Below are 15,780 nucleotides of genomic sequence, written 5' to 3'. Positions count from 1 at the left end.
ACCTTATTTCCCCCCAGATTTACCTTTGACACTTCCAGGGGCGTAGGAAGATAGGGGCAGTCGGGGGGTGCTGCTGCTCCCCGAGCGACGTGATCCCAGGAGCACCATCGCCGCTGCCCACCCCGCCCCCAAAACGTGTGCCCCGCCCCTGCGCGCGGTGCCCTCCCACCCCAAAACACGCGCCCCGCCACTGCGCATGACGTGCCCCGCCCCTAAAACGTGTGCCACGTCATTGCACATGGCGTGCCCCGCCCTCAGAATGCGCCCCCGCCCCCAGAATGCGCGCCATGTCACTGGGGGCAGTGCACCTGCTCTCCGCCCCCGGTGACAGAGCATGAAGCTCCACCACTGGACACTTCCCAAAGTTTTTTGCCCCTGCCAGTAGCAGCCACCCAGTGATGGTGACCAGAGGTGACCCAATACATTTCGCTGCTGTAGTTGAAGGACAAATGTTCACCCTTCTCCATTTCATGTATAGAAGCTGACTGGACAGGCAGCTGAGGCTTTCATCATTACTGGACTGGACAGTGTAATCCAGTCACTCAAGGGTAGCAGACTAGCTTAGGTGGACACAGACAGATCATGTGGCATGTTCTTCAACCTCTCACTGCCATTCCTCATTCGCTGCTTGAGGCAGCTGCCTCACTCTACCTAATAGGACCTATTGACAAAATGTTCCAGGAAATGGGAAACCTGCATCAAACATCACATCTAGTTTCATGCACAGGATATGTCCGAAATTGAAAATTAACACACGTTAAGGACTGGTGTCACATGGCAGAAGTGCAGTTTTGATAGGAGAACTGGCAATGGGGAAGAGAGCACTTAAATATTTTCCTTTTGGTCAATTTCTGAGCAAGACCACCTACATTGAGTTGCTTTTTTACATGTGTGTGTGTGGGGGGGGGGTGGAGAGAAATATTGGCGTCATTTGAAAACTATTGAAAACTATTGGCAGCATGAACCCGAACCTACAAATTCCAGATTTGTAAGATCCTAAAAAGTTCTTATTATAGGAACCAATTCTTAGGGACCGAGATCCCTTCTCCCCCTCCAATAAGATATTTGAGGGGGTGGGGCCCCCAAAGTTGATGCTGTTTGTGCTCCATGTCTTGTATTCTATTCAATTCCTACTGAATCTGAAGTGTGTGAAAAAAATGTACTTGTGTGCATTTTCTAGTTGGCTCCATAGGAATGCATTTCACTCCATCACCACCACCACCACCATCTTATTATTTATACCCCACCCATCTGGCTGAGTTTCCCCAGCCACTCTGGGCGGCTGTATTTAGTGTGTTTTCTATAGCTTCTTTTGAAATATTTGGATTTGGGCTCTTCTTTACTGCAGCAAAGCTGTGGATTTTGTAGGCAGAAGGTGGGGGTCTTGGCACAGAGATGGGAGGAAGTGGCTGCAAGGATAATGTGGGAAATGGAAGGGCTTCCAGGTTGGACCTGGGTCCTGGAGACTTCCCTTGGAACTTTTTAATCTGCCACTCAACCAGAAGATGAAGCAGGCATTTCTCCTGCTCCTTTCCCCTTTGAAGTAATTCTCTCCCACCCCCTCTTCCTCCACCCTGCCTGTGGTTTGATATAACCAGAGCCCTGCTTGCTATAGCTTGCGGAGATGAGATGTGGATGGAAAAAACAACAACAACCAAAAACGGGGGGCAGGAACACATACAGGAGAAGCCGCAAGTGCCTTATCTCCCAATTAAGTTAGAGATTTAGAGGTCCAAGGTTGCAACCTAGCAACCCTAGGAGTAGATGGAAGCCATTTTTCTCCTGTTTCCTACAAATAAAAAACCGGAGTCTGGTTGGTGGAAGACATATGCAGAACAACAGTTTCTTTATCTGTTCCCTTGTGCCCAACTTTTTTTTTAGCAGATTCACAATTAGTCTTCCTGTGCTTCATGAAATTAGGTGGTCTGCAACTTTCTTTTTCTTTTTTCTTTTGTAAGGGAGCAAATAGCAGCGTTTTCTCCCAATATGAGAGGCTTTGTTAAGACTGTACTCCAGTTTTAATGAGCAGTTATAATACACCTCTGCCCCCTAAAGTGCAAAAGCCTCTTCACCTTGGCTGACCCATCTGCCCTCAAAAACAGCTGCTCAGCCTGTGTGCTAGAATCAAACGGCACTTTTCACAAGCGCAATGGGTGGAAACATTTCATATGTAGTGGTCCATACGGATAAGGGGTAAGAGGTTCAGCAGAAAACCTCACAACAGCTTCCTTGGCTGCTAAAGTGAATGAGTCAAATGCCACCTCCACTAACATTAGTACAGCTTCTGAATCAAATAAACTACCCCTCCTCTCTGGGGGTCATTAGCCTTCCTGGTATTTTGCAACCCCCAGTTTCAAATGTCCATGTGCAGACTTGTTTGTTTGGCTTCTTCTATACATGATTCAGACAAAGAAAACTACAGCAGAATTTGAAAAAAAATAAAAAATAAATTTAAGTGGTTTTTAAAAATTATTTTTCTCTAGGATTTCTACTCCCTGCCCTGCTCCCCCTTTAGCAGGAATTGACCAGAGTACAAATGATTGAGGTCAGGTCTGGTTACTTTACGAATCAGTGGATTTGCCCTTTGAGATAAAGCTGGTACAAAGTGCCGATTTTTAAAGATAATCTGTTCACTGCCCTTTGTGCAAACCTCCAGGTGGTTTACAACAAGCAAATAGGTTATTTGTAAAATAACATAACTATTAAAACAAATCATGAACTCCCCCTTCAAAAAGGGGGGGGAATTAATAGCAGCAGCAGTCAGGTCTCTCCTTCAAATGCCAAGAAGGATGCAGTTAGTCATCTAAAATTATAAAGAGACTAGCTGGCCCAGCCACGCGTTGCTGTGGCTCATCCCTGTGATTTCCCCCCACCCTGTCCTGACCCATGACCTATTCTGCCTCCCCCCCCACCCCCGGTCCATCACTGTGATTCCCCCCACCCTGTCCCGATCCATGACCTATTCCGTCCCCTCCTCCCCCCAACACCCACCCATGCGAGTCCCCACCTCCATTTGGCCTAGTTCGGCCTAGTCTGTAAATGTGAGCCGAGGTGCTGTGGAGAGGGAAGGTTTTCAAGCTGCAGTGCCAGTGTAGCCACCACTAGAGGGTGATGTTTTGCAACGTCTTCTGGCTTCTTTTCCCCAGCATGCACTTTTGGGTGAGTTGTGTGTTCAAGGTCAAACCCCCCCCAAACACGGGGTTTGGGGGGGGGGTTTGACCTTGCGCAGGTGTGACATCTGTCTACGCAAACAGTATATGCTTCCTCTCACAGTAGCATGGGACGTCGTGTGCAAATTTGAATGCTATCGGTCAAGTGGTTTCGAAGAAAAGTGGAAACACACCCACATGCCCTTTTTACATTTATATATATATAGATGAGATCAGATGCACCTTAGTAGGGAGGAAGTTCCACATACAAGGAGCCACCATGCTAGGTGTTCTGAGCACTCCAGAACTACCACTGTTTGTTTACTTTTTACAGGAAACTACTTGGTGTGATAATCAAACTGTTGTTCTTCTGTGATTTTCCTATGCTTTCTCTGTCTATTTTGAAAGCTTACCAAAGGTGATGTTTTGGAAAGAACGGTGTAGGGTCTGCAAGTGTAGACATTTCTTTTTAAAGAGTCATGGTTTTGATGTGTGCAGTGACATTTCGAGCATTTGACCATATTGCCATGTATGCACACATCTTCACTATTACCTTATTAGCAGTGTTTATTTTTAAAAAACTTTTAATTTGTGACAAAAAATGCTTTTTTGCCTTTTTAAAAAGTAAAATAAAATTCTGCAATAGCACTTAAATAAGAAAATGTTTAGCACACATATAAACTTTGATTTAAAAAAGAACTGTGCATGCACACAAAAGCTCATAGCAATGACAAACTTAGTTGGTCTCTAAGGTGCTACTGGAAGGAATTTTTTTATTTTGCTCCAAAATAATATGTTTGGGTGTGTTGTTGTTGTTGTTGTTGTTGTTGTTGCTGCTGCTGCTGCTGCTATTTGAATTTATGTACCACCCTATACCCAATTGTCTGTCTTCTGTCGACATGACTATGACATGCGTAACTTGGCTGGATGTACAGACACAAAAACTGCTATACCGTCTGACACATGAAGCATCACAGTGGGAGAGAGATGACTCCCCCAGATCTTTCTTCCCTCTACAGGAACAAATGCTATTACAAGGATGCACATGGGTGCTTCGGTTAAAAATCTGTTCATGCTTGAAGAAATGAAGAAACGAAACTTTAATGAATGGTTCAGCAGGGGTGGAATAGTTGCAGACCAGTTAACACGCTCATTTTACCATGCTTAAAATATTTAATACATCATTAATATATATTTTTCCCTGAAAAAATGACCGGGGCAATATCTGAAATAATTTTCAGAAGAGAGAGAACGAAAACCATGAACTCCATTAAAGTTTCATCGTCCAGAAGCATTTTGATTTAGGAAATGAAAGTTTGCTGTCCATTGTGAGAAGGTGTCTAACCATCAATCACACAGTGTTATCGGACCCCTCTTTTCAAAAAATCACTTTTATTCCTTCTGCTATATATCAAGATCCCAAAGTTGGCCAGATGAGAAATTTTTTATCTTCACTTACCAGAGTGAATAGGGAATCCTTCTTCCTCTTGGCAATATTGTAATGCCGAAGGCAGGAAGATGAGTCTATGAATGGACTCTACTGAAAAGCATGAGATGATGTAATAATTCACTTTTGGGATTCTCCGGATAGTTCTGGTTCATTTGCACACCCTGATGTGGTAACCGAGTGATGGAAATGCATAGGCGAACCAGCCCATAGAATTTTGGGGTGAATTTGGAGTGTGTTGTTTGTGGTAAGACATCAACAAACACCAACGGATTGCATGCTCAATGTTTCTTTGCTATACGTACTAGCTTTCAAAGACAGAAATGAAGGAACTGGCACAGACAATTTAATATGATATTTTGCTACCCTAAGCTGAATTCCAGTGTGTCTCAGGGTGGTAAAATGTTCCACAACAAATTCATATTTTTTTTTGTCAGAGAAAACAAAAGAAATGAAAGGCAGGATGGGAGACACCTGGCTTGAGAGCAGTACATGTGAAAAGGATCTAGGAGTCTTGGTAGACCACAAACTTGACATGAGTCAACAGTGTGATGCAGCAGCTAGAAAAGCCAATGCAATTCTGGGCTGCATCAATAGGAGTATAGCATCTAGGTCAAGGGAAGTAATAGTACCACTGTATCCGCTCTGGTCAGACCTCACCTGGAGTACTGTGTCCAGTTCTGGGCACAACAGTTCAAGAAGGATACTGACAAGCTGGAACGGGTCCAGAAGAGGGCAACCAAAATGGTCCAAGGCCTGGAAACGATGCCTTATGAGGAACGGCTTAGGGAGCTGGGTGTGTTTAGCCTGGAGAAGAGAAGGTTAAGGGGTTATGTGATAGCCATGTTCAGATATATAAAAGAATGTCATATAGAAGAGGGAGAAAGGTTTTCTTCTGCTCCAGAGAAGCCGACACAGAGCAATGGATTCAAACTACAAGAAAGAAGATTCCACCTAAACATTAGGAAGAACTTCCTGACAGTAAGAGCTGTTCGGCAGTGGAATTTGCTACCAAGGAGTGTGGTGGAGTCTCCTTCTTTGGAGGTCTTTAAGCGGAGGCTTGACAGGCATATGTCAAGAATGCTTTGATGGTGTTTCCTGCTTGGCAGGGGGTTGGACTGGATGGCCCTTGTGGTCTCTTCCAACTCTATGATTCTATGATTCTAAAAAGCACTTATGTGCTTCCATGGCCCCCCACTTCTTTTTGCTTGAAAAAACTACATGGGACATTTTTTACCCCAGTGTATTAACTTTAATGGATACCCCCCCCAAAAGCACCCCGATGACAAAAATCAACAGGAGTTCATTAACTACTTTTTGCCTCATCACTTTTTGTTTATAGAAGGAAAACTGTAAATCCTAGGTGGCTGAAGTGTGGGGATATTGTTTACTACTATGGAGGTGACACTATTCTAGAAGGACTACACTATAGGTCTACTTCTGTGTAAATTCTGTAATGAAAAGTGAACCTGGGGTTGATTTCAACCCTGGTTTTGGTAGGAAGGCTAGAGGAGGAACAGGAAATTACTTCTTATAGCTTCGGAACTGAGCTGTGCATTATAAAGGACAACTTTTTTTATTATTATGCACATATCTCCTTTGACTTTAATTAAAACTCTCTCCATGCTTGAAGAAGGCAAACAGTTTTCTTACTAGGAAATAATTCTCTTCCAGCCCTCTCAGGGCTCCACCGTAGTCTTTGCTGGTATGCCGTTACTTGATTAACATAACAAATATAAGAGGATCCTGTAGAGAGGCGTCTATTATGTGACAGGTCCCATTAACATACGTGGTAGATGGCATCTGTTTTATGACTGTAAAATGGGCGTAAGGTTCACACTCTTTGAGTAACAATGTCTCAGTGGAACCTCAGTAATGAAAAAGTTCCGCTAACACAAATGTATGGTTTCCAGCTCCAGCGCCATGGAAAAGTCCACACCATTGTTCCCTTTCAGACTTGTGTAGAATAGAAATGTCTGCCAGGGGCCATGCCCCATTTTTAAATGAATTTTTAAAGCAGGGATTTCCAAACTGTATTCAGGGCACACTAGTTAGGGGAACTGAAAATTTCCAAAATGAAACTGCTGGGGTGGACTTAGGTATTATGACACCCTGTGCAAGTGCCAAAATTTGGTGCCCCAACTCAGCCCTCACGTTGCCTCCCCAAAGGTGGTTAAAGAGGCACCCTGCTTTGGGAAGGATGCATGAGGGCTCTGGCAGGATCCTAGCACCCTCCTACTTCCTTCTCAAAGCCGGGAAAGTGCTAATGAGGTTTTGGGAGGGGAGGACTATAGGACCCTGTCAGAGCCTCACGCCTCCTTCCCAAAGTCCAGTGCCTTGCTTACCTGGCAAGTTCTTGGCTCAGCGTCGAAATCTGCCCCTGTTGAGTACATCTGCCACTATATCTGTAGCAGATAAGCCACATGCAGCAGCCGCTGTCTAATGTTAGGGGGGGGGGGAGAGACGTAACCTCTAGGAAGGATGTTCTGCAGGCTTCCTTACGCAACCTGTTCTATGGCTGTTGCCCAGAAAATGCAGGTTGTCTCTGGACCATGACTGACTGGAAGGCTGAAGGCAACGAACTGGGCTATCCCAGAATTGTGAGAAGGACACCTACCTATTATTCTTAGAGATGTGAAATATACTCGGAGTCGAGAGTGAATTTCATGCTTTTTTTTTCAGCTTGTAGTCATCAATGAGAAGAAGAATGCCCTTTTCCCAAAACCATCTGCTTATATACATTATTTACACAATGGGCTTTGCGTGATTGGCTACTTCAGGGCTACACCTGTGGGCCAATCAGTTTGTGGATTGACTTCTGCCAGCAGCCTGATTGGCTGCTCCTGAAGGCCAATCAGGTTGCGGATTCACTTCTGCCAGCCGCCTGCAGGCCAATCAGGTTGCGGATTCACTTCCACCTGGAGTTGGATTGGGTGGCTCCTGCGGACCAATCAGACTGCTGATTCTGTATCCTTTTGTTCTATGATTCAGCTCAGTACATAACAAGATGATAAAGAAGCTAACTAAGTTTTGCATTGTGTCAAGTATGCCTCCAATATTTTTTCCCCTGGGCTTTAAAAAGTTGAGGAACAACTACCTTAAAGGGAGAGAGACCCTCTTAGGGTTTGGACCTGGAAACTCTGCAGAGTCTTGTTAACTTTGATGGGTCTCATCATGTGCCAACGTCCTCTGTAAAACAAGTTGCTGAGTTCCCAGCTGATATAAACGGCAAGTATGAAATTTCACGATACCTACTGAATGAGATGTCGCCCTTATAACGGTATTCAGACCACCTGGAAAAACACCTTGATTACTTCCCAAAGATAGAAAGTTGCTCTCTTTCCAATTTTATATTCCTTGAATATCATAATTGCCTATAATTAGCAAATTGCTTACTTTATCCCAGTCATTTCTGAAATGTCATTGGACAGAAACCATCTAGAGAAACCATCCTTGGGAAGCCCAAGACACCTGTCTTTGTTTATTTTCTTCCCCTCTCCTTACTAATAGAAAGTGCCAACTCTCCTTAACCGTATTCTTAAATAAATAAAAATGCTTGTCTCTGAGCCGTGAAGCAACCTGAGCACTTGCTGGTATTTTAAAGGTCATGAAGAAACAGTGTAGGATCTTCTTTTGAAAGATCTTTGAATGTTGACAGTGCTAAAACTCCCACTACGCACCTGGCATCTCTCAAGGTGCAACAGCACTGAGTACCAAGCTGTTAAGAAACAAAAAGGCAACGTTGTTCATAGAAACAAAGCGATTTCTTAAGTCTCCTGCGCAGCCTCTTGGATTTCTCTGCTGCCAACAGCTCATCTGCTTTGCGTGTGGCTACAGCAATTAGCGGAAACTTTTATGACAAACTGCGTAAAGAGTTAGGGCACACTCCTGACATTACACTTGCACAGAGATAAATGTAGCTCATTTATTTGTCCTTGTTTGAAGCAAGAACCCGGCGGGAGCCCTGTGTCTGCCTTGTCTTTACTCGATGGCATGCCCCCATCTTGTTCAATGGGACTGAATTTCCAAACAATAGGATTGCTTTCTCTCCCGAAAGTCTTGGACAGTTAGAGAAGTGAGAGGCTGCATACTTCCTTTCCAGTATTTATTTCTTTGCTCTTCATCCTCATTTCATCCCCCAACAGGACTAGATTGGTATGCTACCAGCTACTAATCACAGAAATTCCTGCCACACAGGTAGCCAATGTTATTTTGGGGATAAGCAAGAGGAAGCCTATGCATCCCTGTTGATGGGGACTCATACTAGAGCAAATTCTCCCCGTAATAATACGAAGCTGCATTTCATCCCGTATTATTTTGTCCCACAGGCAGCAGGTCTCCAGCATCTTAAACTGGGACTTTCCCCAGTCCTGCTATTGGAGGTCTTTTAAACAAATGGTTGAAACTGGGATTTTTGGCATGCAAACCGAGAGCTCTGCTGTGGAGCTCTGAGCAGCATTCTGGACTGAGAACATTTAGGGCCGGGATGGGGAATTGGTGAACTTCCACCATCCCTGGCAATTGGTCATGCTGGCTGACGGTGATGGACCACTGGCTATCCATTTTTGATTTAGGGTTTTATAGGGTATAGTGGGCACTTCGAACCAGTTAAAAGTTTCTAATTGTTCTTCAAAGGCAGTCCCATGCAGAGAGCATTACAGTAATCCAATGTGGAAGTTACCAAGGTATGTATTTCAGACAACCTAATGAAAAAATTAAAAAATTGTCCAGTAGCACCTTAGAGACCAACTAAGTTTGTTCTGGGTGTAAGCTTTCGTGTACATGCACACTTCTTCAGATACAGTCAGCCTAATGAGTTAACTATGGGTGAACTAGGGACCAGACATGCTGTAAAATGGGTTAGTCCATTTGATCACTTGATCAACCAGAACACCAACAATCTTTGTTTTTGTTTTAGATCTAATGTGTCACCAATCATAGTGCAGGATGGTTTGGCTTCCCACAGTACAATTGTCAAGAATCCTGCTCATAAAACGCTTCAGGGAGTCGTAGCACATGACACAGGAAGTTTCCTTATTTGCTGTTTGATACCCTCCATCCTTTTTTATTTTTTTAGAAAAGAGAGGAAGAAGAGAGGCAAAGAGGTGAAGAGCAGATACGGCAACAGGAGGAACGCAGAGCTCAAGAGCTGTACCTGAGCCTCAAGCAAGCCCAGCAGTATAGCGCACAGAATGAAAAGGAAGACCACGAATGGGAAGAACAACGTGAGTAAATTTTAACTGACAGAGGGTTTTAAATGATGCCGTGATCTTGGTTTAGCCTGAGCAAATGGCAGTGTGATGCTATACGACTGGTGAGCCAGGCCTTGAACGGAAAGCATTGTGATCTGGAAGAACTGGTAGGATTACGAAGGAGAAAAACACGGTGCCTTTCTAAATGGCTCAACAGGAAGAAAGAGCTTTGATAGCTTAGATCAGGGATGGGGAACCTGTGGCCCTACAAATGCTGATAACTGCATTTCCCACCATCTTGACCTTAACACCATTGGTAATGTTAGCTGAAGATGATGGGAATCTGGAGTCAGACAACAAGAGGAGTGGGGGTTGGAGGAGCAACACCTCTCCTGTTGATCTTACAGGGATTTTAACACAAACACTTTGCTCCAGTATTTGAGCTTTCCATGTTGTTTTTGCTGGACTGATGTGATTTTCTGCGTATTTTCCATTTTCCTTGGTGAGTTCTTGTTTATGAATCTTGTGCTACCTTATTGCTACTTACTCGGTCTCAAAGAATACAAAACAAATTAGTTGGCCCAATAAAATGCATAACCACCTTATCTCATTTCATTTTCATTTTTTGGTTTATGAAGAATGCTAATAAAAAGCACCAGGAAAAAAAGCAATATGGAAGTGAATTTTATCTGCATCATCATTGTATTCCCTACTTTAGTCCTAGAAAAGAAATATATTGGTGTGTTGAGAATCCTAGTCAAGGACAGTGAAACTAGGAGTAATAAGTGGAATTTACTGGCTTGAAACCTCAGACTCTGGCCTAATTATTAAAAAAAAACCAGATGAGCAAACTTTTGCTCGGGCTATACAACTTCAGACTGCAGGTATGGTTCACATGGTTGAAAGACCATGCAAAAAGATATTAATCCTGCGCTTTATTCTTAGTATTTCTGAGTTGTCTGTATCTAAGGTCCCATTTGCACTATACATTTAAAGCAGTATCACCCCACTAGCTTCTCTTGAGGCAGTCTTCCTCAACCTCAGCCCTCCAGATGTTTTTGGCCTACAACTCCTATGATCCCTAGCTAGCAGGACCAGTGGTCAGCATAGCTGCCAAGTCTCCCGTTTTCCCTGGGAAATCCCCGTTTTTCCAGCTGTTGCTAGCTGAAAAAACGGATTTTTTTGTTTTCCCCCAGTTTATTCTGCAGTGCGACTTCTGGCATGGCGGCCATTTTGGAACTGGGCAAAGCAGCATCAAAAGTCACTTCTGAGCATGCTCCGCCCAGTTCCAAAATGGTGGCAGTGCTACTTCTGGTCTGCTATTTCCGGCGGGTCCCTGTATTTCTGTGACAGCAACTTGGCAGGTATGGTGGTCAGGGATGATGGGAATTGTAGTCTCAAAACATCTGGAGGGCCAAGTTTGAGGAAGCCTGTCTTGAGGAATCCTAGGAACTGTAGTTTCTTAAGGGGGGGGGTGAGAGTTGTTAAGAGACCCCTCCTCCATTCACTGAGCTATAAATCCCAGAGTGGTTTAATAATTCCGCCTACCTCCACAGTAGTGTGGTGTTGAGGAATAGGGCCAGCCCGCTGCCAAAGCAGTCCCTGTGCTGGGTCTTCCCACCAGAGGGAGATGTAACAGGCCTTTCCCTTTGGCTGGAAAGATTCCAGGTGAGCCTGCCTGCCAGATTGGCCAATGGATTGGCTGCCTGATTGACCCCGGGAATAAAAGTGAGCCCACTGCATACCATTTTTGGATCTCCCACCATCCCTCCCGATTGTTGTGCTTTGAAGCCCGCTTCAGTGGGTAGCTTGGATCTGACCTTGCTATAGATGAAGTCAGTTGCCATATTCAGGGCACCAGGGAGGAATTTCACTACCTCTGGCAAGGGAGAAGTAAGGATACATGCAAAATGCCAACTTGATTGTTTTTATGTGCTTAACAAGTTCAAACTGGCATTCCCAATATATACAATGTTTTGCTTTTGATTCCCTTTGTGTCGTATTTGTTTAGATTGCAAACCTTTGGGCACGGGCTTGGGATTTGTTTTAATTTTCTGCTGTGATCTAGTAAAATGTTAAGCCCTTTACAAAGTAACAACCAAAGTAATGCTGCCTTGCGTTGAGTGCCATTGTGGATCTCAGTTGTGTTATAGCAAGGGCCACATTATCTATGAATACAACCTTATTCATAGAATTTGGAATAATTTATTGAATGCCAATTACCTAAGGACCGTGACCTGCCATTCATATGAGATCAGGTCACTTTGAACCAAATTAATTTTGCATGTGACAAATGATATTCCCATTAACTATGATTGTACCTGGCTTCTAATCAATGAAAGGGGGGGGGAGAAATACTGATTATTTCAGGAATAATTCTAAGCCCTGTTGCTGAAAAGGAGATATTTTCTCTTTGAAGCAGACTTGGAAGGAACTTTAGTATTGAGATTACTTGATTTCTGCCAGAATAATAGGGTTGGAAGAGACTACAAGGGTCAATTCGGCCAACCCACTGCAATTCAAAAATGTTTTGCCCAGCGTGGGGCTCAAACCTATGACCCTGAGATAAGGAGTCTCATGCTCTACCAACTGAGCTATATCCTGGTGTCACATGATTTCTGCCCTTTTATAAGTGATCCTGTGTGGATATTTGGGGGAGCGGGGAGACAGGAACTTGGTAATTGTAAAATAAAAATATATCTTCAATAATAGTAAAAAGCCTTATTACTTGAGAGAAGTGGTAACCTTTTCACCACTGAAAGGGGAGGTCTAGACCTAAATGAGAGACCACTGACCCATTTCTTCTTCCTAAGAAAGAAAGAAAGATGGCAATCTTGGAGGCTGCTCCCAGATTGTGGAACTTCCTTCCACGGGAGGCTAAGCTGGTATCGTTCTGGTTTGTTTTCAATAGCAGCCAAAGACTGTTTGGTTCTGACAGGCATTGGCAACTAACTGGCAGAGTCTTCTATGCTGGTTGGATTTTTGTTTGTGTGTATGCTTTTGTGTTTTGTAGTACAGTGGTACCTTGGTTCTCAAACACCTTGGTACTCAAACAGCTTGGAACCCAAACACTGCAAACCTGGAAGTGTTCTGGTTTGCGAACATTTTTCGGAAGCTGAACGTGCTCTGTTTTGAGTGTTATGCTTCCAGTTTGAGTGCCATGCTTCCATTTTGACTGTTATGCTAGGGTTTGTCTGGTTTTGCTATTTGTTTTGCGTTTTTCTGGCTCTTTTGTTTTTGTGACTGTGTAGAACCCAGTTCAGCTACTGATTGATTGTGTGACTGCAGTACATTGTTTATTGCTTTCATTTTATGGAGCAATGGTCTCGTTAGATAGTAAAATTCATGTTAAATTGCTGTTTTAGGGTTTTTTTAAAGTCTGGAACAGATTGATCCATTTTGCATTACTTTCTTTGGTAAAGCGCCCCTTGGTTTTGGAACACTTTGGTTTTGGAATAGACTTCTGGAACGGATTGTTTGAGAACCAAGGTACCACTGTATAATTTTATTAGAGGTTTTAACGTATTCAGAAATAAAACCCAAACTCTCTTATACAAAGATAAAAGGAAATATATCAAAAGAAAAGCGTAATATAGAAAAAAGAAAATACAAAATACAATATTCATGATCCTCATAAAACACAATTACATCTATCTATAGTTCTCTGTCACCATTTTATCTCAATCTTCCGTGTTTTCAATGCTGTTTTTACTTGGGTCACACTTGTTTTCTTTTTTTAATATATCTGTTTATTGTGTTTTAACTTATGCTGTGAGCAGTCTTGCCATAGCTGCCAAGTTATCCCTTTTTTAAGGGATTTTCCCTTATGCTGAATAGGCTTCCTCGTGAGAAAAGGGAAAACTTGGCAGCTATGAGTCTTGCCCCATTTACTGAAATGACAATATCTGGTCCTTGCTTGTATCTCAGGCTTGTGCCTTCATATGATCCAAGACTGTATGGACTAATCATGCCCTTTTGTTACCCCTCAATGTATGGCAATGCCAGCGTGGCTTCTGTCCACCAGCATCAGAGGCCAGGAAGATGCAGCGATGTCAGTGTTTGCGTCGTTTTGCTATTATGTGCTGACTGCGGGAGCCAAATGATCCATTAGGAGCAGCGCCAGGTCCCATCATGTCTTGCCACCACCAAGTCAGCGGCTGTGCTCAGCAGTGCCAGGGGTCGAGGGGGTCGAAGAGGCGCATTGCTAGCGCAGCTGCTGTGGAGGGTGAATGTTGCAATGATATTGATGACACTACTAATTTATTTAGTAGATGGAATTTCCAACAGAATGGGGATTCATCTCATCATCCCACCGCTATTTATTGCCAAGTCAATAGGCGAAGCGTTACTAATTTTAGTGTTCGGCTTAATTCACTGCTGTGATTCCTCTCGCCGAGCCAAACAAAGAACAACACCATTCTTCTATAGGTAATTGAAATATATAGCCTGTTAGTGCTAAAAAACAAACAATGTTACATGGGCATTTCTCAAATGTGGACACCAGCACTTCATTTCATTGCTGGGTCAAAGCGATGTCTGGCATGATAACATTCACCCAGCCAGATTCCTCTGGTTCTCACAAGTAGGAGACGGTGGTGATGGCTTCCCTCTTGACCCTGGTAGGGAGCTTAGAGATGAGATCCAAGCCCACAATCCTGAGGGCGAGATGGCCCCCTGGCCACAAATGGCTGCCTTATGCTTCTTTGGAGAAAAGCAAAACATTGCACTTGTGAGCACGCTGGTGTGATCAGGGAAAGACATGTCTTCACACTTGACTTTGGCTCTCACTTGCGCTCCTGGAGAGATGTGTCTGTTTGAAAATCGCACAGAAATGCACTGTGGTGTGCCATTTCTTCCCTCTGCACACACGGCACCTGTCATAATGATGGGCATTTTGCCAGTGCATGGATAATAGGCATGCACTACTTGAATTTTCATTGATGTGATCTCAGTTTGCGTGTTTTCCTGTTTTCCAAGAATTACGCCCCCCCTTCTACTGAAGAACAGAAACATACCATGCAATGTTTGCAGTCAAATACCATTTCTATCTTGAATATTTATTGCGAGTTGTTCCCAAATTAGCTACAGACCAAGGACTATTAACAAGCGAGCAGCTGGAGCAAATCATTAAAAAAATGTGATGCATATTCATGGGACATTCTTATAATATACATCCAAGCCTAGCCCTGTGACTCACTGCTCTTCAGAAAAGCAAAGGAGGCCATAAAATATGGAGATCTCCTAATCTGTCCCAAATGATGCGACTTGCTCATGTTCATTCCCAACACAGTAGGAATTCATTCACATCTTTATCAAAGAACTTGCGGTTAGAAATCCTATCAGAGCAGCCAATATGTTTTGCTGTTGTGATTATTCTGCACTTGTTTTTCCTGTGCCAGTAATGCATTCTCCATTTTAGACCCTAGCCCCAGTTTCTGTCTACATTTTTTTCAATGAAATTTTGTCCCATTTACTCATTTATTGCATTCATACAGTGCTTTTCTGCCAAGGCACCCAAGGTGGTTTATAATTATAAAATACCAAAGCAAATATTTGGGATAAAATATACAGCAACAGAATCCTCTCAGGCTGACTGATGGTCGCTTCAGGAGCTGGTAGCAAAATTCAAAGAAGTGCCCGTTTCAAAGCGGAGCTGCAGTTTGGTTTTTGTGTTAGTTTGAGACATGTGAATTAGGCAGGTTCAATTTGAATTGAAAACAGATCCCTCATTCCCCCTAATAGGAAAGATGCATCCTGGTTGCTAGGGGAAAAGGAAGGACAAACTACGGTGATTCCAAACACTATAAAATAAGACAGAAGCAGGAAAAATGTACTAAAGGGGAGGCAAAGATGCAGCACTTGAGCACCTCAGGCAGTGATGTAGCGTGTGTTGATGGTGCCCAGGGCAGGCAAGCTGCTGACATCCCCAAGGCGCACCCCCCCACCAGAGCCAAGCGGGGGCCAGTCTGTCCTGGGGGGACCCCAGCAAGCC

The 15,780-nt window shown here is 43.6% G+C and overlaps 1 protein-coding gene across 2 annotated transcripts in view; it reads left to right on the top strand.

Moving 5' to 3' along the window:
* SH2D4B (SH2 domain containing 4B) overlaps window positions 1–15,780 on the top strand; it is a 78,042-nt gene that overhangs the window by 20,604 nt on the left and 41,658 nt on the right. For both annotated transcript variants that reach the window (XR_009557634.1, XM_035137662.2), the window contains one exon: window positions 9,674–9,821. Coding sequence is in view for 1 of the 2 variants with exons in the window: in XM_035137662.2 (XP_034993553.2) it covers window positions 9,674–9,821 (148 nt within the window). In the remaining variant the exon portion in view is untranslated. The remainder of the gene's footprint in view (window positions 1–9,673; window positions 9,822–15,780) is intronic.

The sequence above is a fragment of the Zootoca vivipara genome, chromosome 5, assembly GCF_963506605.1.
Source record: "Zootoca vivipara chromosome 5, rZooViv1.1, whole genome shotgun sequence".
In the NCBI taxonomy this organism is placed as follows: Eukaryota; Metazoa; Chordata; class Lepidosauria; order Squamata; family Lacertidae; genus Zootoca; species Zootoca vivipara.
Note: the sequence above shows the minus strand (reverse complement) of the source record. Positions and strands in the feature narration are given on the sequence as shown.